At 45.3% G+C, this 22,306-nt stretch overlaps 1 protein-coding gene across 1 annotated transcript in view; it reads right to left on the bottom strand.

Moving 5' to 3' along the window:
- Positions 1-22,306, bottom strand: part of LOC306915395 (myosin heavy chain, skeletal muscle-like) — a 34,799-nt gene that overhangs the window by 4,698 nt on the left and 7,795 nt on the right. Inside the window, exons 3-14 of the mRNA XM_079492725.1 lie at positions 20,198-20,284; positions 18,789-19,034; positions 14,680-14,797; positions 11,769-11,896; positions 10,485-10,681; positions 9,361-9,493; positions 7,384-7,600; positions 6,799-6,935; positions 5,784-5,887; positions 4,764-4,956; positions 3,677-3,880; positions 423-548 (exon numbers count right to left, since the gene is read on the bottom strand). Coding sequence (XP_079348851.1) covers positions 423-548; positions 3,677-3,880; positions 4,764-4,956; positions 5,784-5,887; positions 6,799-6,935; positions 7,384-7,600; positions 9,361-9,493; positions 10,485-10,681; positions 11,769-11,896; positions 14,680-14,797; positions 18,789-19,034; positions 20,198-20,284 — 1,890 coding nt within the window. The remainder of the gene's footprint in view (positions 1-422; positions 549-3,676; positions 3,881-4,763; positions 4,957-5,783; positions 5,888-6,798; positions 6,936-7,383; positions 7,601-9,360; positions 9,494-10,484; positions 10,682-11,768; positions 11,897-14,679; positions 14,798-18,788; positions 19,035-20,197; positions 20,285-22,306) is intronic.

Below are 22,306 nucleotides of genomic sequence, written 5' to 3'. Positions count from 1 at the left end.
AACAGCATTATGTGCTGCATCATGTCATTCATCAGCAGTGATGTGTGATTTCTTAATGAATCATAATGGATGAAGGCAGGGTCCAACATTTTAAACATAACTGTTCAAAATCATAACTTGTTTTCATCCACTTTCAACCTGGCATCCCGATTTTAGGTACCTATGTGACATATCATTATATTTTAAAAGAACATTGAAATAGCAAAAATTGCTGATCTACAATAGATCAATGCACCAGGACGCAACGGATTCTGAGCTTGTAGATTGGACACTTTTGCTATTTGTCACACGAGTGACGAGAAGGATATAGTGTGTGCTCAGCTTTTGTCCAATATAATAAAGGGGAGCTCCAGGGACAGAACGCTGGAAAGCACTGGATTAAGTTAAGCAACATGTGCTGAATTGTGTCCTCCGGGGTTTACCTCACAGCTGGCCTTCTTGATCTTGTCTGTGGATCCTCTCAGCTCATTCTGTAGTTCCTCGTGTTCCTGCTGAAGAGTCTGCAGATCCACTTCCAGTTTCCTCCTCCCGCTCAGAGCTGCCTGGAACTGAAAGGAAACAAAAGACAACGGTTCATTCCTATGCTGTTCGCAGATCGGTCTGTCTACCGGCGCTTCAAAACGCAGCTCAGACATATTTAGTAAAAGATGGAGTCCTATAATGCCTTTACTAATGAGGCAGTAGATATTGGAATCTTGAGTAACAATCCACCAGATACTCTTCTCCCCAGACCTTCCGGTGCATTCATATGCGTGCCTCCGTCCCCAGTCATGTATGTACTCTTCTCCCCAGACCTTCCGGTCATTCATATGCTTGCCTCCGTCCCCAGTCATGTATGGACTCGGTAAAGCTCTCATTATCGTCCGTTGTCCACTTCCCATTGTTGTTGACGCTCTGTTGTGTTTATTTTTTACTTCCTTGTTTTATTGTATTTGTAAGTGTATATATACGATATGATGTGTATGAGTATATATCCTATGAAAGTGTGAAACTGAGGTTGTGTGGAAAAAAAGGAGATTGTAAGTTGTAAGAAATATGTATGTTATAATTCTGTGAAGTTGCCCAAACTGAAATAAAAACAAAGTAAAAACAAAAAGAGAGAGAAAAAAAACACAGCTCAGCTAACTTTGGCTGAGATGTGTACTATATAGTAAATAGTCATATATATAACACCATGTGACCAGTCTGACCACTGCAAATCCTATAAAAAAAGCATATAATACTAGCATGGTCAGCAGAGGATTCAAAACAACAGTAAAAATAGTAAAATAGTCTGCTTAATGGTTGTATTGTGTCTTAAGCTTATTGTATCATGAGAACAAAGGGAGGGCACTTCAGCCTAATACGGCTAGTCCGGTGTGTCACAGCCAGGAACAGGGACAACAGTTAATAAGGCTAGTCCGGTGCGTCACAGCCAGGAACAGGGACAACAGTTAATAAGGCTAGTCTGGTGCGTCACAGCCAGGAACAGGGACAACAGTTAATAAGGCTAGTCTGGTGCGTCACAGCCAGGAACAGGGACAACAGTTAATAAGGCTAGTCTGGTGCGTCACAGCCAGGAACAGGGACAACAGTTAATAAGGCTATTCCGGTGCGTCACAGCCAGGAACAGGGACAACAGTTAATAAGGCTAGTCCGGTGCGTCACAGCCAGGAACAGGGACAACAGTTAATAAGGCCAGTCTGGTGCATCACAGCCAGGAACAGGGACAACAGTTAATACAGCTAGTCTGGTGTGTCACAGCCAGGAACAGGGACAACAGTTAATAAGGCCAGTCTGGTGCGTCACAGCCAGGAACAGGGACAACAGTTAATAAGGCTAGTCTGGTGCGTCACAGCCAGGAACAGGGACAACAGTTAATAAGGCTAGTCCGGTGCGTCACAGCCAGGAACAGGGACAACAGTTAATAAGGCTAGTCTGGTGCGTCACAGCCAGGAACAGGGACAACAGTTAATAAGGCTAGTCTGGTGCGTCACAGCCAGGAACAGGGACAACAGTTAATATGGCTAGTCTGGTGCGTCACAGCCAGGAACAGGGACAACAGTTAATAAGGCTAGTCTGGTGCGTCACAGCCAGGAACAGGGACAACAGTTAATAAGGCCAGTCCGGTGCGTCACAGCCAGGAACAGGGACAACAGTTAATAAGGCCAGTCTGGTGCGTCACAGCCAGGAACAGGGACAACAGTTAATAAGGCTAGTCTGGTGCGTCATAGCCAGGAACAGGGACAACAGTTAATAAGATTAGTCTGGTGCATCACAGCCAGGAACAGGGACAACAGTTAATAAGGCTAGTCCGGTGCGTCACAGCCAGGAACAGGGACAACAGTTAATAAGGCTAGTCTGGTGCGTCACAGCCAGGAACAGGGACAACAGTTAATAAGGCTAGTCTGGTGCGTCACAGCCAGGAACAGGGACAACAGTTAATATGGCTAGTCTGGTGCGTCACAGCCAGGAACAGGGACAACAGTTAATAAGGCTAGTCTGGTGCGTCACAGCCAGGAACAGGGACAACAGTTAATAAGGCTAGTCTGGTGCGTCACAGCCAGGAACAGGGACAACAGTTAATAAGGCCAGTCCGGTGCGTCACAGCCAGGAACAGGGACAACAGTTAATAAGGCCAGTCCGGTGCGTCACAGCCAGGAACAGGGACAACAGTTAATAAGGCCAGTCTGGTGCGTCACAGCCAGGAACAGGGACAACAGTTAATAAGATTAGTCTGGTGCGTCATAGCCAGGAACAGGGACAACAGTTAATAAGGCCAGTCTGGTGCGTCACAGCCAGGAACAGGGACAACAGTTAATACGGCTAGTCTGGTGCGTCACAGCCAGGAACAGGGACAACAGTTAATAAGATTAGTCTGGTGCGTCACAGCCAGGAACAGAGACAACAGTTAATAAGGCCAGTCTGGTGCGTCACAGCCAGGAACAGGGACAACAGTTAATAAGGCCAGTCTGGTGCGTCACAGCCAGGAACAGGGACAACAGTTAATAAGATTAGTCTGGTGCATCACAGCCAGGAACAGGGACAACAGTTAATAAGGCTAGTCTGGTGCGTCACAGCCAGGAACAGGGACAACAGTTAATAAGGCTAGTCCGGTGCGTCACAGCCAGGAACAGGGACAACAGTTAATAAGGCTAGTCTGGTGCGTCACAGCCAGGAACAGGGACAACAGTTAATATGGCTAGTCCGGTGCGTCACAGCCAGGAACAGGGACAACAGTTAATAAGGCTAGTCCGGTGCATCACAGCCATAAACAGGGACAACAGTTGCAGAAGAAGAAGAAGAAGAAGAAGAAGAAGGGATAGACACCAGAGTTTTATGCCTTTTCTATGCCTTTTTTATTCGGGTGCTTTAGTACAAGAAATGACTGACGTTTCAATCTTGCGATCTTACTCAGAATCACCATCATGTCTCTGATGAAGATCGCAAGATTTTGAAAGGTGTTATGTAAGTAGGTGTTCAGCAAATAAAGTTTATTATAGTCTTGTTTCCCGGGGGTCAGAACCTAGTGAAAATAGCCAATCTACAACATGAAGCGAGCGTTGTGAGCCTGTATATCGTATATTTTCACCAGTTTGGGCTAGTTAACTAGTTTGGGACAGCAAAAATTCCTCTATTGGGCCTCGTGCTAGAAATGTGGGAACCGCTGGCTGTATGGAGGTGTCTATGAGGTCACCTGGTTGTTGAGGTCGTTGTATTTGTCATTGGTCTCCTGCAGCTCGGTCTCCAGCGTCTTGCGGGCTCTCTCGGCGTTCTCCAGGGTGGCGCGCGTCTCCTGTCCCTCGTTGGCCAGCAGGAGGCAGCGTCGCTCCACCGCCGCCTGCTCCTCGCGGTAGTCTTCATGGATGCGGACCTCCTCGTCCAGCTGAGCCTGCAGGTCCTGTGTGGACAGCGATGGGAGTCAGTCAGGGGTCATCAATGTGATTTTAGGTGGTGCAACCACTTCCTTAAGTAGCTTTGTGTGTGCCTGCCTGGCTGGCTGGCTACCTGGGTCTGAGCATGGAAATTGCATTTGGTTGTTTTTTTGTTTTTACATATAACATGCTGATTATAATAATGTTGTCATATTCCACCAGGAAAGAGAAAACCTGGGAGGCTACTTCATTTTGGTCTACTTCATTCTTGACTATGAAGTAAGTCCAATATGGCACAGGTGAATATTATATTCAGTCAGTCTGGTTGTTGGTTTCTGAGAGTTAAGGACCTTGAAGATGGAGATAAACATACGAATATTGTTGTATATTGTTGGGACAAACTCTCAGAGAAAGGTCAACGGCAGACAGAGATATGCAGTTGCGCAGTAGGTATTTAACTTGAGGGCAATTGGAAAGGACAGAAAATAATAATAATAATAAATCATAAAAGAATATATCGTTGCTCCGGAGGAAACCACCTAACTCTATCTAACGCTATTGAACACCTTTTTACGTCTGTGTGTTGGTTAAAAAGAACATTGAACCAATGAAAAGTAGTAAAATTCCATTGGCCCTGGCTCAGACTGTCTGCTAAAACAACTAACTCCACCACCTCTCATGCAAGTAATTGACAATATATAAAGCCACAACACCAGCTTTGACGAGGCAGTATTGCTTTGTTTTCAAAGAAAAAATTATATTTAAAATGTTCTGAAAAAAAAGGTGGTTATATTCCCGACAGAGATATACAAAAGTTGAATTATATTCATAGCATTATTGTGCCAGTTTAACCACATTGAACCTGGCATGTGGGAGGGGCCTCATGCAGTGGGATATATATATACAGACCTTGATCTGTTGCTGCATCTTCTTGGCGTTCTTGCCGAGCTCGGCGTTGCTCTTGGTGAGCAGGTCCACCTGCAGCTCCAGCTCGTTGGCGTCCGCCTCCAGCTTCTTCTTCAGCTTCATGCCCTCGGCGCGACCTTTGACCTCCACGTCCAGACTCGCCTGCAGGGACTCCAGCGCCCTCTGGTGGCTTTTCCTTTGTTGGAGGAGGAGGGGGTAGTATGACAAACTGAGATGCAACTACAGTACAGTAAAGCCTAATTTATGCTCCATCACGTGATGAGTGGCCGAGATCAGCAGACCTACTGTACAAAGCTCACAACGCGTCGCACCTGCGACGCGTTGTGAGCTTTGTAGGTCGGATATTCTCGGCGCGAGACACCGCCGCACGACAAAATACGAATCGGGGCTTAAAGGGACACTTCACCGCTGGAAGAAACTGCAGTCACTCTATGTAAATAGTATTTGTAGTAGATAAAAGTAGCACAATTTGAAATGTGCACCCTATGGCCAGAAATACTTTGTTTGACTAGGGTTTGACTGGATTTCTGAATTCCTACAATGACCATAATGCTTTGGTGCACTGCCCCTCCTTGTGGAGAGGGGGGGGGGGGGGGGGCTGCGTGGAGGTGTGACTTGTAGTCCAGGAAGAAAGTGAGACCACATTTTCATGACAATTGTTTGTCATGAACATGGCGCCATGACTAAAATATCTAAAAACACATATTACACACATTAAAAACAGGAAAGTGTTTCTTGTGTCCTGAACATAATTAAAATAAGACATTGAAGTTGAAGGGTAGTTTCACAAGAGAAGGTCTTACCTGTAAAGATAAGCTATCAGCAGATTGTGGAAAGAAATAAGAGAGGATGGAAGAAAAAAAAATAGGATAGGAAAGGAAAAAAAAGTAGAGTATTAAAAAGTATTTAGTCCCATAGATGTGAAAGTTGTGAATGGTCTATTGTTGTGTCATCATGAGGTCATCATGAGGTCATCATGAGGTCATCATGAGGTACACATACCTGGCAGCTTCACTCTCTTCTTCCTTCTCCTGCAGTCTGCGATCCAGGTCTCCTTTAGCCTGAGAAAGCTCCAACTGAAGCCTCATCACCTTGGTCTCCTCAGCCTGAGACAGCAGTGATGGAGAGAGGGGGGGGGGGAAGGAGAGAGAGAGAGAGAGAGAGAGAGAGAGAGAGAGAGAGAGAGAGAGAGAGAGAGAGAGAGAGAGATAGATAGATAGAGGGGGAGAGAGAGAGAGAGAGAGAGAGAGAGGAGAGAGAGAGAGAGATGAGTAAAGAGATGGAAAGTAAGAACAAAAGAGAAAGAAAGAAAGAAAGAAAGAAAGAGAGAGAGAGAGAGAGAGAGAGAGAGATGAGTAAAGAGATGGAAAGTAAGAACAAAAGAGAAAGAAAGAAAGAAAGAAAGAAAGAAAGAAAGAAAGAAAGAAAGAGAGAGAGAGAGAGAGAGAGAGAGAGAGAGAGATAAATAAATAAAGAGAGACAGAAAGAAAGATATACATCAGGAGACATGAAGGGCAGAAAAATGGCGGGAGAGTATTTGACAGACAGGGTGAGTAAGAGGTGATCTCTTACTCACCCTGTCTGTCAAATACTCTAGTATAGTCAGACGGGTGAGCTTGAGGTGAGATAGGTCTGTGTAAAACAGCCAAGGGCTTTCATCATGTCCATGTTAACCGCAGCGGCGGACCGCCATAGCTGACAAGCTTTATCTGTGTTTAGGGATCTGCTGGCTGCTAGACCCCATGTCTAGCTGTTTCCCCATGTCGCCTGGAGGCGGCACGTGTCAGACACACATGACAAACTGCATCTATTCATTACGCACACCATAGAGAATTTTTGGAGTCGCACTAGCAATAGCAGACGTGATTGATGTTGACAATTAAGGTCATAATCCCCACGAGGGAACGTATTACGCGCTTGCCGACAACCCAGTGTGTAGCAGGGCAGCAACCGGCGTCAATAGCATTCCATATGTCAACGCTTAATAGGGAGAAGCTGTGTCGCCATGGCGCTGTACCTCCAAGGCAGCCTCAGACTCCTCCAGCGAGCCCTGCAACTCTTCCTTTTCCATCTCGATCTTCTTCTTGCTTTTCTGGAGCTCGTGGACACTCTTGCCACCGTCCGAGAGCTGGTCGGTGAGGTCTGCAATCTCCTCTGTTCGAGGGAGCCAGGGAAGAGTCAGTCAAAACTAGATTTGTATCTAATCGTGCTAAATACGTATATATGAACTAATTGAACTAGTCTAAGGTACTTTGAATGACAGGGCGCTCTTCCTCAAGAGGATTTAGTCTAGTTTATTCTAGGATTTATAAAAGAAAGTCTCTGCTTTCTGTTCCCAGACAGTGTTTTTGGTGAAAACAAGCTACCGGTATATTCAACTGCCTAAAGAACGGAACATCGCGGTGACATACATTTTTCCCTTACTCTCTCTCTTTCTTTTGAGATAGTTGGTGTTTACATAGTCACAGAACAAAATATTCTGTGGCTCTTGAAAGTTTAGTAAAAATTCTGGCAAGGGCTGCAATAGGCAACTCTGTCAGTTACTAAGTCATTTATTTTGAACGCCTGCACATATCGAGGGCTCGGTGCGCTCCCTCTTTACCCTGGTAGGTTTTATTCTCCCGGCGTAGCGCCTCTCCCTGCTCCAGAGTCTCCTCGTGAGCCGTCTTGAGTTTGAAGAGCTCGGTGGCGTGTTGCCTGCTCTCCTTCTGACAGCCTTCCACCTCCGCCAGCAGCTCCTCACACTTCTGCTTCCAGTCTCCCAGCTGCTTCTCCAACACCCGCTGCTTCTTATCCAGGGACTGGCCACAGCCGCTGGCCTGTACAGAGGGACAACATCATAAGATAGTTAGTTATTATCTGGCTGGCCAGGTTTTTGTTTTAGTAGCATGTTAGACATGATCAAACTGTTACTGTGCTGTATTGACACAGTACAAACATAAACACCACCACTAAAAAATACATTATGATTTGATTATTCTATTCAAATACATATCATTATATCGACAGAAAGGCAACAATAAATAACTTAATAAATTATTATTTAGATAAACTGAATTTGTGGTAGCTCTGGGCTGTAATACACTAGGATTGTTTACATTTGTAATGTTTGTAAAAAATACAAAATAAATAAAGTAATAACCCTAATTTATTAGTCAAAACAACAATATAAATGAAGCTGATATGACACTACAATAACATTGCTGATCATCAGCAGAAGAATGTTTTTAACCTGACTCCACCAGATGACGTATTGACACAAGTTGAAACAAATGTGAAGCAAGCGTCTTCCATCTGGCGGAGTCATGTTAGGGTTCTTGGGATACCTTCCGTTCGATCCGCTAAATCCAGGAGATTAACTTCTCAGAACTCTTTGTTGGCGGTTAGTCTGTTGTTTTAGTTATTGTTTGCTATCGTTACCTTGACAGGACTAATGTCACAACTGTGGTTTATTTGTATTTATAATTTATATACATTTTTACTCTAGTGCCCTAAAGCCCAAACCACACCAAAGGGTCAGGTCGGGACAAAACGTTTTTTTTTTTAGGTGAACCACAACAATGCAACTCATTGAGTTGCAACTTGGGGTTGCATTAAAACCCGTTTTGTCCTGACCTGACCCTTTGGTGTGGTTAGGGCTTAACATCTACCTTTATTATCAAGACATATACATATACATGTTCACTGCACTGTATGCTGTACTGTAGCAATATCTACTTTTATGTTTTGTCCTGTGTCTCCTTCTTTTTTACTGTTACTGCTGTATCTGCCACAGACGACGGAAAGGTCCGTCTCAGGGACCATCGCCATGTCGGCTTGTGGTGGACATTTTTGTCAACATTCCATTTTTGACCCAGACATATAAAATGAGTGGACAATAAATATTACCAGAAACACATGAACAGATAGCCCTGAATGACCCTAACAGGCCTGTAACTCTGAGAGTGTTTCGAACACTGTCAGAGTTAAGGGGGTCTTTGCAAATAAAACATTTGAGAACCACTACTAGACTCCTATATGTGCCATAGTGTCATAGTACATAATTGTCATACATATTGTGAAGAAAACCTGGAGACTAGACATTCAGTATTAAAGTGGGTGTTGTGATCAAAATAAGAACATTCATTATAACGGAGTGTAAAACAACAAAGTCAAAACTTTGCCACGGACATATTTGTGATCAAATTTGACTGAGAGCGTGCCATCGCACAACCTCCAGCTTTTCACCAGAGGAGAAAATGAGTTAATAGCACAGGCAGACTCTTCACATACGAGAGCATGTCTGCAATAAGTGTCGGAGCAACGACATGTAAATATGAAGCTAGGTGTAATGTTAGAGTCCACAGAAGTGAACCTTTCAAGCCTGTTTTCTCAACTCGCTGTTTTCTGCAAGACATTACTCTATAAGCCATATCTCTAAAACTGGTTGGTCAAACTGAACAACCAATATGTCAATTTGAAGCTATGATTCCCTGCTTTTCATATGACATGAAACAATTCCAATGGCAGTCCCTCAGTCAAATTTGGCCACATTCGTCCGTGTACGGACATGTTGGTGAGCCCTGGTCCATGTCTGTACCTTCTCCAGGTCCATGCAGAGGTCCTCCACCTCCCCCTGTAGCCTCTGCTTGGTCTTCTCCAGCGAGGAGCACTTGGCCTGGGTGGCCTCCACCGACTCCTCCGCCTCCTGCAGCCGCACAGCCAGCTTCTTCCTGCATGCAAGAGGGTGCACATCAACATGGTTTAAATGGTGCATTTACATGGAATAAAGCAAAATAAAATCTCAAGACTGAAAATGTAATGGCCGACCAGCTGAAGAAATCATGACATTTCTGAGACCATTCATGTTTCTGGAAGATGCTTCTAGACTTGTATTCCTGTATTGCTAGTTTAATCACTTCAAATACTCTTTCATCTTAAAATAACTAATGACGGCCTGGGCCGTGGCTCAGCGGTCCAGGCACCTTGGCCGGTATAGCCCGAGCCTGGCAGTGTGCCTTGGGTTCGACTCCCGATCCCGACGGCCTTTACTGCATGTCTCTCCCCCATTTTCCTGTCAGCCTACTGTCTGTCCGCCCATAAAATAAAGGCGAAAGCCGCAAAAAAAAACTAATGACGGAAAATAGCCGATCTACAAGCTCACAACACGTCGCACTGCTATTTTCAAAAGATTGTTATACATTTGAAAACTTGAAATGAGACATTCTGTATAAAGAGTACTTTCTACTTTTGGTACTGTGAGATTGAGGATGACTGATTTAAGCAGTCACACCTGGCCTGAGTCAAACTAGAACTGGACTCAGAGCTGGGTGTGGCTGCGCACCTGTTGTGCATGGACTTGATCAAGGCACAACAGGATAAATCAGTCATCTCCACAAACACTCAAGGAGAGATATCGCCTCTCCTGTGTAAAATAATATTATTGTGTATAATTCCCTGCACATGGAGAAATAAAGCTACAACTCAAAGTCAAGGAAGCTGCCCTGTGTTGTGTCCTTCCTTGCCCTGGGTAGTGACTAGTCGGTCACAGCCTAGGTACTTTAAGTACATTTTGATACAAATACTGCAAATAATGCACTTTTACTCAAGCACATTCCAGACTTTTAACAGAGCATTTCTATATTGCAGTATCGACGCTTTCACTCAAGCACAAAATGTGAGTACTTTTTTCTCAGCACCGCGCGTTGCGTTTCATCATCTTACTTGGAGTCCTCCAGCTCGTCGGCGTGGCTCATGGACTCGGCCTCGTACTTGGACCTCCAGAGGGTCACCTCGCTGTTGAGCTTGGAGACCAGGCGCTGGAGCTCCATCTTGCTCTCCTGCTCCTCCTCCAGCTGCTCCTTCAGCACCTCGCACTCCTGCCGCACGCCGCCCAGAGTGCTGCCCAGCGCCTGCTTGACCTGGGAGGTAACATGTCATTGTCATTAACATGCCATTAACATGTCATTAACATGTCATTAACATGTCACTCCTGCCTCACGCCGCCCAGAGTGCTCCCAAAGTGCCTGCTTGACCTGGGGAGGTAACATGTCAGTCATTAACATGTCATTAACATGTCAGTCATTAACATGTCATTAACATGTCATTGACATTAACATGTCATCTAACATGTCATCTAACATGTCATCTAACATGTCATTAACATGTCACTCCTGCCGCAGGCCGCCCAGAGTGCTGCCCAGCACCTGCTTGGCCTGGGGAGGTAACATGTCATGGTCATTAACATGTCATTAACATGTCATGCTTGACCTGGGGAGGGAGGGAGACGTACAGACAAGGGTTTTGAAGGTACACAGTACTAGCTTGGTGGAACCACTCCCCCTGCTGGACAACATTTGCATTCTGCCAGAAGGGAGAGTCTGGTCTCTCTCGGGCAGAGACGATGTACTCCGAACCAATTCTGGTCGGAGCGATATGCGGCCGCTAGAGGAGGGGTCAACGTGAGACTTATTGAAGCTGTGCCACAGCGCAAATGTAAACACAACCTGACAAGACTACAACTCGAACTTATTATGGAGATTTTGTCCCGCTGCTTCCGGTTCATCGTTTCTGCTTGAGAGAGACCAGATCCAGGCAGGAGGAGGGAACTTGTGAACTCAATACTGCCGCAATCTGGCTGAGTCAGGTTAACTCAGGACAGGAGTATGTTTAACTCTGAGAAAGCGCAAAAAAAATCTCTGAATTTTAGTATTCTCAGAATGTTAGAATCCTCTGAATTTTACGTGCGTGTGTGTGTGTGTGTGTGTGTGTGTGTGTGTGTGTGTGTGTGTGTGTGTGTGTGTGTGTGTGTGTGTGTGTGTGCGTGTGTGCGTGCGTGGAGGGGTAGTTAAAGAGACATTCTGCCGCTTACATGGACTTTAAAGTGAATCTATTATCTAGTATCTATTGGCCACAAACATTGCTCACATGCATGCTGACAACACACACACACACACACACACACACACACACACACACACACACACACACACACACACACACACACACCTTGACTTCTTCATCCAGGTGTTTCTTGAGGTCTTCGTGCTGGGACTGGACCAGGGTCTTGGTGCGGCCCAGCTGGCTGACCCTGCTCTCGGCCTCCTCCAGCTGTTTGCTCAGCTCTGCGCCGTCAGCTGACAGAACAATGAAGTGTCAGCAGTGGTGGAAAACGTACTCAAATGTTTCACTTACCGTTACCGGTGAGTAAAAGTATCAATACTGCAATGTAAAATTAATACTCCGTTACAAGTAAAGGTCTGGAATTCAAATTTTACTTGAGTAAAAGCAGAAACGTTTCGGCATCGACATGTAGGCTACTTAAAGTACAAAAGGTACAAAGTACTCGTTATACAGAATGTCCCATTTCAAGTATAAAAAATTATCTTTAGAAAATAGCACATTTTTGACCTGGGGTATGACATGGGTGGACACGTTGCCTAGGCCATGCATCACATTGAACTCACTGGTTTCTACCATCTCCAACACCGTCCTCATGGGCACTATCTATGCACATAGAATAACTTTTCCTACCTCCGGGCCCCTTCCCTACTTCCTCCACAGGTGTTACCAATGATACTAATTAAGGCTCTGTTCCATTTAAATGGTAAATGGTGCATTTATATAGCGCCTTTATCCAAGGCGCTTTACATAGATTGTGCATCAATTCACCCATTCACACACACATTCATACACTGATGGCGACGGAAACCATGCAAGGCACCAACTAGCACATCAGGAGCAATTAGGGGTTCAGTGTCTTGCTCAAGGACACTTCGACGGTAACTCTGGGGGAGCCCGGGTTCGAACTGGCAACCTTGCGGTTGCTATCCAGCCACTCTACCCCTGAAGGTTTAGTGTACAGTGATTCTCAAACCTTTTAATTTCAAGGACCCCCCTCCATAACTCTGAGAGTGTACAAATGGAACCAAATGAACCCGTCATGAGTTACACACCCGTACAGGGCCATTTGAAACCCACTAAAGGACACTTTGAGACCCACTGGTGTAGCAGAGTGTTTTCCAGTGAGCCAACATGAATAATAGCAGCACCCTGACTCTGTTTGACCAGAATGGAACAGAGCCTTAACACATTTTGGGGCGGGAACCCCTTTTGGTGTTTTAAACATTATGTTGTAATCTAGCTATTGAAAAATAGCAGATCTACAAGCTCATAGCGCGCCACCGAGTGGCGCGCTATGAGCTTGTAGGTCTGCTATTTTTGAAAAATCGTTAAAATGTGCCTCAAATCTTTCCGAAAATTGTCATGATTTAGAAAACGTTTTTTTTTTATTTCAACGTCAGGCCTGAATGGGTTTTAACAGAGCTTTAATCAGTAACACCTGTGAAGGAAGTAGGGAAGGGGCCCCGGAAGTAGGAAGTCATTCTGTGTGCATAGATTAGCCCATTAAACGACAACAACACAGCGTTCGTCAAAGCACGCCGTATCACCTGATCAGCTCTCCATAACCACTAGAACACTCTGCCATCACCTGATCTGGTTTTGTGTGATTTATGTGTGTACAAGGGCTTAAGTGGGGTTATACTGTACAACACGTTGGGTTCATGTGTTTGGTCCGACTGAGCATTGGTCCGAACGACAACCTACCTCAAACCCTCACCCTAACCCTAACCTCCCCCGGGGCAGCACACCTAAACCTAACCCCAACCCAATGCTCCTTCGAACCAATGCTCCGTCGGATCATAGTATGCCTCCCCAACACGTTTGGTATTTTAGTCGCTGTCTTGTGACCTGTGAGCTGGGATATATGCATTTCCTCTCTGAAGATAAAACATATCATTTGATCAACTAATCTAATGCTTACATAATGTAAACTATGATTTATCAAGAGATAATTATAAATAATTTCTTGTTTTCTAAGATCAATTCTTCAGCATGATGAGGATATAGGTTTCATTGTGTGGATTAAAAGGCAATGAGACACAGACAAAAGGCTTTGTAACTGGACAATTATATCAAACCATGTGTGGCTAGTTTAAAAGACACTTGAGGCCATGATACCGCTGCTGCATGCCTTGATTAGCTTAAACAACATGAAAACGATTCGTTTTGCACGCAGGAAAATAGCCCGCGTTCATTTAACCATCTCTAACTCCGAGACTTGTACATAATGTAACCAAGTGGACTGAGGATTTTTACTGTGCAGTAAAAGTGATAATGAAATTTGGGTCTGTTTCCTATTGCCGTGCACTGGACTGGGACTAAGTATGCATGGCTTCTGGCCATTTGAAACCAAACCAAAGAGAAGTCATATCGTGCTGTAAGAAGACACCTTACACTACAGCTCTCTCTATTTACTATTCTACTGTACACAGTTAATTACACTCTCTGAGAGTATACACAATAGAACCAAATGGACCCGAATTTGGTACCTTGAACTGATGTTCAAGGTAACGAGTCACATCAGACTTTAGGATACATTGAACTTTAGGCCTGACTCACACCTTCGCAACAGATTGATGTATAGCTGATGCATGAGACTTATTGACTGATAAGAGGGGGTGGGGGGCTACACCTGGCCTATACAGGGCACTGCTCCATGGATGTCTGATTAGCTACACCTGGCCTATACAGGGCACTGCTCCATGGATGTCTCTATACAAACACTAGTGTTAAATGTATTTTACTGTCCTAGCGCAACACTATGGTTAGTTATTGTAGTGCTATGAAAACTGGAGACAGCAGGACATTTTGTTTCTCAAGCTACCGAGCTACGAAGAAGAGGGGCCAAATGCGCTAAAGAAGCACCTTTGCTGCCACCTCAGACACACATTCACACGACACACACGTACTGGCCCATGATGTCACTGTAGCTAAAAGAGTGTGTGTGTGTGTGTGTGTGTGTGTGTGTGTGTGTGTGTGTGTGTGTGTGTGTGTGTGTGTGTGTGTGTGTGTGCACCTGTGAGTCTGTTCTTGGCAACGTTGACCTCTGTGAGCGCCCTCTGCAGGTCATCTCCTCTGTTGTGAGCCTCAGAGAGCTGCTCCTCTAGCTTCTTCAGCTGGCTGTCTGTTGATGCCTGAGGAACAGCGCGTGCGCGCGCACGCACACACACACACACACACACACGCACACGCACGCACGCGCACGCACACGCACACGCACACGCACACACACACACACACACACACACACACACACACACACACACACACACACACAGCAGCTGACTCACTATTACAGTACACCGGAATTGGCACACTTGATATACAGTGCCAGCCCTCTAGCTAAGTGCTATTAAACAAAACCACATCTCCATCCTCAATGTTCAGCTCACGAAATCAAAATTCCGTCATAAAACAAAGAACGGATCCTTTTCACAGACATGTCACAACAGGATCAACACAGCTGCAGCTTATAAAAAAAAATTAACCGTGCGTATATATTATTTGATTTAGGTGTAGTACAACCATACAATAGGGCTGCTATAGTACTATTGTTAATGCTTGCTCTCGGGTGCACCTAAATCAAACGCACCCCACCATTAATTTTAACAGCTGCAGCTGTGTTTATACGCTGCTATGACACGTCTGTTGTATGTGAAAGGGGGTCCATTATAGAAAGTGGAAGAAGAAGGGAGGTGGAATTTAGGGATTAAAGGGGAATTTCTCCCTAAACCTTTTTTTTACAAAAGTAAGTTGATAATTATGTATATTGACCAAAAAAAATATTAATTAAAAATAAAGATATAGGGGAGCTGAAGCTGCAGCTGGAGATGAAGCTGTGGCTGGAGGGGTCTAACGCTAGAACTCCTATTCAATCGCGCAATTGGTTTTTGGTTTTTGTTTACATCTGTTCTAGATGATGTGACAGCAACACTCCATGCATTGTTGACACTGCACTCTTCCTGGTCTACGTGAGCTGGTGTTACACCCCCCCAGCAGCAGCCCCAGCCCCAGCTCCCCTATATCTTTATTTTTTTTTGTATATCTTTTTTTGGTCAATATACATAATTATCAACTTACTTTTGTAAAAAAAAGGTTTACTGAGAAATTCCCCTTTAAGGAGCCTACAGTTTCCAGAGATACAGACTGACTGCACCACAATGTACAATAAAATGCAATGCTCACTGTTGTTGACTGAAACTCTGAGAGTGTTCAATTAACACGATTGTACCATGTAAGTATGTCCATAGGTTTCACAATAAACACTTTCTTGTCAGAAATCATTCTGAAATCCAGTTAACGCATTCTGGGCGGGAACCCCTCTTGGTGTTTGAAGGATTATGTTATACTTTAGCTATTGAAAAATAGCAGACCTACAAGCTCATAGCACGGCACCGAGTGCCGCGCTACGAGCTTGTAGGTCTGCTATTTTTGAAAAATCGTGAAAATGCGGCACAAATCTTTGAATGTATATTCTTTCAGAGCGAACCTTTTTAACTCATATCTTTGCTTCTGGGGGGGGGGGGGGGGTCCCTGGAACAACATGTTTTCAACAACATGGGGGCCAACGGTCAATTTCATATGTGCCGACCTAGAGGGCACTGTTTCTCAGTGAAGAGAGAAGATTCAGAGACAGATGGAGACAGAAAGAGAGCGAGAGAGAGAGATAAAAGGCGATAAAAGGCGAGAAAGTTAAAGATGAAGAGCAGTGGTGGAAAGTAACTATAAGTACATTTACTCAAGTGCTGTACTTATGTAACATTTTGAGGAACTTTTACTTTACTGGAGTATTTCCCACTTCCAATAGTTTGACTTCTACTCATCTCAAAACCAAATATTGTACTTTTACTCCACTACATTTATTTGAAAACTTTAGTAACTGGTTTTAGTAACTGTACAAAACATAGATCGGCTATTTTCTAAAGTACTTTAAGTACATTTTGATGCCAATACTTTTGTACTTTTACTCAAGTACATTTTTAATTCCGGACCTTTACTTGTAACTGAGTATGTCTGTATGTTGCAGTATTGATACTTTTAAGTAAAAAATTGGAGCACTTTTTCCACCACTGCTAAAGAGACAGAGAGAGAGAGAGAGAGAGAGAGAGAGAGAGAGAGAGAGAGAGAGAGAGAGAGAGAGAGAGAGAGAGAGAGAGAGAGAGAGAGAGAGAGAGAGAGAGAGAGCAAGAGAGCAAGAGAGAGAGAGAGAGAGAGAGAGAGAGAGAGAGAGCGAGACCTTATAGACTTATTATTATTTATTTATATTTATTTTTCATAAACTTTATCCCACGATTTTTGCAACCCATTTTTAACCCCAGGTGCCGCAATTGCCTATAAGCTGCAATCCTGGTGCGCTATATATACTCTCCCTGCATGCTGCCAACCTGGGGAGAGCCCCGAACCGAGCTCGCCGTCATGCATTGCTTCATTCAGTATACCTTAGACTTCTGCAGGGTGTCCAGTATACCTTAGACTTCTGCAGGGTGTCCAGCATACCTTATACTTCTGCAGGGTGTCCAGCAGGGTGTCCAGTGTACCTTAGACTTCTGCAGGGTGTCCAGCGTACCTTAGACTTCTGCAGGGTGTCCAGCAGGGTGTCCAGTATACCTTAGACTTCTGCAGGGTGTCCAGTATACCATAGACTTCTGCAGGGTGTCCAACAGGGTGTCCAGTATACCATAGACTTCTGCAGGGTGTCCAGTATACCTTAGACTTCTGCAGGGTGTCCAGTGTACCTTAGACTTCTGCAGGGTGTCCAGCAGGGTGTCCAGCAGGGTGTCCAGTATACCTTAGACTTCTGCAGGGTGTCCAACAGGGTGTCCAGTATACCATAGACTTCTGCAGGGTGTCCAGTATACCATAGACTTCTGCAGGGTGTCCAACAGGGTGTCCAGTATACCATAGACTTCTACAGGGTGTCCAGCGTACCTTAGACTTCTGCAGGGTGTCCAGCAGGGTGTCCAGTGTACCATAGACTTCTGCAGGGTGTCCAGCGTACCTTAGACTTCTGCAGGGTGTCCAGCAGGGTGTCCAGTATACCTTAGACTTCTGCAGGGTGTCCAGCAGGGTGTCCAGTGTACCTTAGACTTCTGCAGGGTGTCCAGCAGGGTGTCCAGTGTACCTTAGACTTCTGCAGGGTGTCCAGTATACCATAGACTTCTGCAGGGTGTCCAACAGGGTGTCCAGTATACCATAGACTTCTGCAGGGTGTCCAGCAGGGTGTCCAGTGTACCTTAGACTTCTGCAGGGTGTCCAGCGTACCTTAGACTTCTGCAGGGTGTCCAGCAGGGTGTCCAGTATACCTTAGACTTCTGCAGGGTGTCCAGTATACCATAGACTTCTGCAGGGTGTCCAACAGGGTGTCCAGTATACCATAGACTTCTGCAGGGTGTCCAGTATACCTTAGACTTCTGCAGGGTGTCCAGTGTACCTTAGACTTCTGCAGGGTGTCCAGCAGGGTGTCCAGCAGGGTGTCCAGTATACCTTAGACTTCTGCAGGGTGTCCAACAGGGTGTCCAGTATACCATAGACTTCTGCAGGGTGTCCAGTGTACCTTAGACTTCTGCAGGGTGTCCAGCAGGGTGTCCAGCAGTGTGTCCAGTATACCTTAGACTTCTGCAGGGTGTCCAACAGGGTGTCCAGTATACCATAGACTTCTGCAGGGTGTCCAGTATACCATAGACTTCTGCAGGGTGTCCAACAGGGTGTCCAGTATACCATAGACTTCTGCAGGGTGTCCAGCGTACCTTAGACTTCTGCAGGGTGTCCAGCAGGGTGTCCAGTGTACCATAGACTTCTGCAGGGTGTCCAGCGTACCTTAGACTTCTGCAGGGTGTCCAGCAGGGTGTCCAGTATACCTTAGACTTCTGCAGGGTGTCCAGCAGGGTGTCCAGTGTACCATAGACTTCTGCAGGGTGTCCAGCGTACCTTAGACTTCTGCAGGGTGTCCAGCAGGGTGTCCAGTGTACCTTAGACTTCTTCAGGGTGTCCAGCGTACCTTAGACTTCTGCAGGGTGTCCAGCAGGGTGTCCAGTGTACCTTAGACTTCTGCAGGGTGTCCAGTGTACCTTAGACTTCTGCAGGGTGACCAGCATACCTTAGACTTCTGCAGGGTGTACAGCATACCTTAGACTTCTGCAGGGTGTCCAGCGCGGCCGCCAGGTCCTCCACCTCCATCCTCAGGTGGTGCTTGTCCTTCTCCAGCTTGGCGCGGGTCCTCTGCAGGCCCTCGCACTGCTCCGCCAGCTCCGCCATGGCGTCGCCGTGGCGCCTCCGCAGCGAGGCCGCCAGCGCCTCCGACTGCACCGCCGTCTCCTCCAGGTCCCGCCGCAGCCGCTGCAGCTCCGCCTCACGCTTCTTGTTCACCTCCAGCTGTCCACAGTGACAACAACGGGAGTCTGTTTAGAATGGGTGGGCAACTTTGACGATGGAGAGGGCCATTATAATTCCACACTCACTCCAAAGGGCCACATTGCATATATTCTGTCGTAGCAAAAATAGCAGATCTACAAGCTAAAAACGCGTCGCACTGTGACACGTTTTGAGCTTGTAGATCAGCTATTTTTGCTATATTTGAATTGAAATCCTTACTTTTTATTTTCTATTTTTGAATTGGAATCCTAGAAAGTACAATTTTTATTTAATTTCAAATCCCTTTCAAATGCCTTTAATTATACTTATGTTAACTTTACGAAATAATCCAAATACATTGGACACAAAAAAGACAATAACATTTTAATACTACTCATTACGCTACTAATTTAGACTGAAATAATTAAAGCGGGTCATGTTTACATGAATTGGAGCAGCTGAAATAATATTCCGATATTAACCTGCGGGCCACATTAATCAGGAGCTTGGTAATGTAATGTGGGCTACCTGTGAGCCAGTGGTCAGCGTGTATATCAGGAGCTTGGTAATGTAATGTGGGCTACCTGTGAGCCAGTGGTCAGCGTGTATATCAGGAGCTTGGTAATGTAATGTGGGCTACCTGTGAGCCAGTGGTCAGCGTGTATATCAGGAGCTTGGTAATGTAATGTGGGCTACCTGTGAGCCAGTGGTCAGCGTGTATATCAGGAGCTTGGTAATGTAATGTGGGCTACCTGTGAGCCAGTGGTCAGCGTGTATATTAGGAGCTTGGTAATGTAATGTGGGCTACCTGTGAGCCAGTGGTCAGCGTGTATATCAGGAGCTTGGTAATGTAATGTGGGCTACCTGTGAGCCAGTGGTCAGTGTATCAGGAGCTTGGTAATGTAATGTGGGCTACCTGTGAGCCAGTGGTCAGTGTATCAGGAGCTTGGTAATGTAATGTGGGCTACCTGTGAGCCAGTGGTCAGTGTATCAGGAGCTTGGTAATGTAATGTGGGCTACCTGTGAGCCAGTGGTCAGTGTATCAGGAGCTTGGTAATGTAATGTGGGCTACCTGTGAGCCAGTGGTCAGCGTGTATATCAGGAGCTTGGTAATGTAATGTGGGCTACCTGTGAGCCAGTGGTCAGTGTGTATATCAGGAGCTTGGTAATGTAATGTGGGCTACCTGTGAGGCAGTGGCTCCCCCGGCCTCCTCCAGTCGGTCAGTGAGGTCGTCCAGTTCTCTGGTCAGATCCGCTCTCTGCTTCTCCACCTGACAAACATGAGTACAGTTCATAATCTCTGCTTCTCCACCTGACAAACATGAGTACAGTTCATAATCTCTGCTTCTCCACCTGACAAACATGAGTACAGTTCATAATCTCTGCTTCTCCACCTGACAAACATGAGTACAGTTCATAATCTCTGCTTCTCCACCTGACAAACATGAGTACAGTTCATAATCTCTGCTTCTCCACCTGACAAACATGAGTACAGTTCATAATCTCTGCTTCTCCACCTGACAAACATGAGTACAGTTCATAATCTCTGCTTCTCCACCTGACAAACATGAGTACAGTTCATAATCTCTGCTTCTCCACCTGACAAACATGAGTACAGTTCATAATCTCTGCTTCTCCACCTGACAAACATGAGTACAGTTCATAATCTCTGCTTCTCCACCTGACAAACATGAGTACAGTTCATAATCTCTGCTTCTCCACCTGACAAACATGAGTACAGTTCATAATCTCTGCTTCTCCACCTGACAAACATGAGTACAGTTCATAATCTCTGCTTCTCCACCTGACAAACATGAGTACAGTTCATAATCTCTGCTTCTCCACCTGACAAACATGAGTACAGTTCATAATCTCTGCTTCTCCACCTGACAAACATGAGTACAGTTCATAATCTCTGCTTCTCCACCTGACAAACATGAGTACAGTTCATAATCTCTGCTTCTCCACCTGACAAACATGAGTACAGTTCATAATCTCTGCTTCTCCACCTGACAAACATGAGTACAGTTCATAATCTCTGCTTCTCCACCTGACAAACATGAGTACAGTTCATAATCTCTGCTTCTCCACCTGACAAACATGAGTACAGTTCATAATCTCTGCTTCTCCACCTGACAAACATGAGTACAGTAACAGTTCATAATCTCTGCTTCTCCACCTGACAAACATGAGCACAGTTCATAATCTCTGCTTCTCCACCTGACAAACATGAGTACAGTTCATAATCTTGAATGGATATTAGCAATATTCCAACACAATGTGAATCCCCCCAGGGGGTCTATCTATCTATCCTTGGCCCTCACATCATGGTCTGCCTCCACACCAAATCTCTTTGTCGAAAGACAACGTGTTGCACTGCGGCACATTAAGTAGAGTGTCTATTTTTTGCCAGAGAAGGCTTAGGATTTGTTCCATGTATGTTAACTCTCAAAGTGTATGTACAGGTTATAGCATTAATAAATAAAGAGGCTGCATGTGTTATGCCTGCAAAATATCTTGTGTGATTGTTTGTCGACTCCGTCAATATTAAAACTCAAGGAAAAGAGGGCGCAGTTTTTCCTTAACGTCTTCACGATGGGTTCTCACTCAGATTGCAGTGTGATTGACGGCTGACAATAGGAAGTGATCCGTCTGGAGGTCAGAGGTCAGGAGACTACCAGGTGTCCAATCAGAGCGCCACAGGGGGGTTAGCTCCTGTCTGAATGTGATCCGTGATCCTCCGTTTCCTGGACATGTTCTCCAGTCGTCTGCCCACATGCAGCTACATAACCTGTGGTGTGGAACCCCCTATCGGGTGTCCATCCCTTCATGGGATACGGCTGCTATTGCGTGTATTTCGCATTGGGGATTTAGCGGGGGGGCCTGAACATATCGGGCTTTAACCCATTTTGGGCCTGACGTCGACATTTTTTAAATGTCTTCAAAATCCTGACAGTTTTCTGAAAAATCTTATGTTTCTGTATCAGTGGTGCTCAATATTTCATGTCAAGAACCCCAAAAATTATATGTAATATGCCTCTGCCCCCCCACCTGAAAATATGTTGTTCCAGGAACCTCCCCAGAAGCAAAGATTTGAGTTAAAATGTTCACTCTGTAATAATATATATTCAAAGATTTGAGGCACATTTTCACGATTTTTCAAAAATAGCAGACCTACAAGTTCATAGCGCGGCACTCGGTGCCGCGCTATGAGCTTGTAGATCTGCTATTTTTCAATAGCTAAAGTATAACATAATGCTTTAAAACACCAAAAGGGGTTCCCACCCAAAATG

This window comes from Electrona antarctica (genome assembly GCF_951216825.1).
Source record: "Electrona antarctica genome assembly, chromosome: 22".
NCBI classification, from domain to species: Eukaryota; Metazoa; Chordata; class Actinopteri; order Myctophiformes; family Myctophidae; genus Electrona; species Electrona antarctica.
Note: the sequence above shows the minus strand (reverse complement) of the source record. Positions and strands in the feature narration are given on the sequence as shown.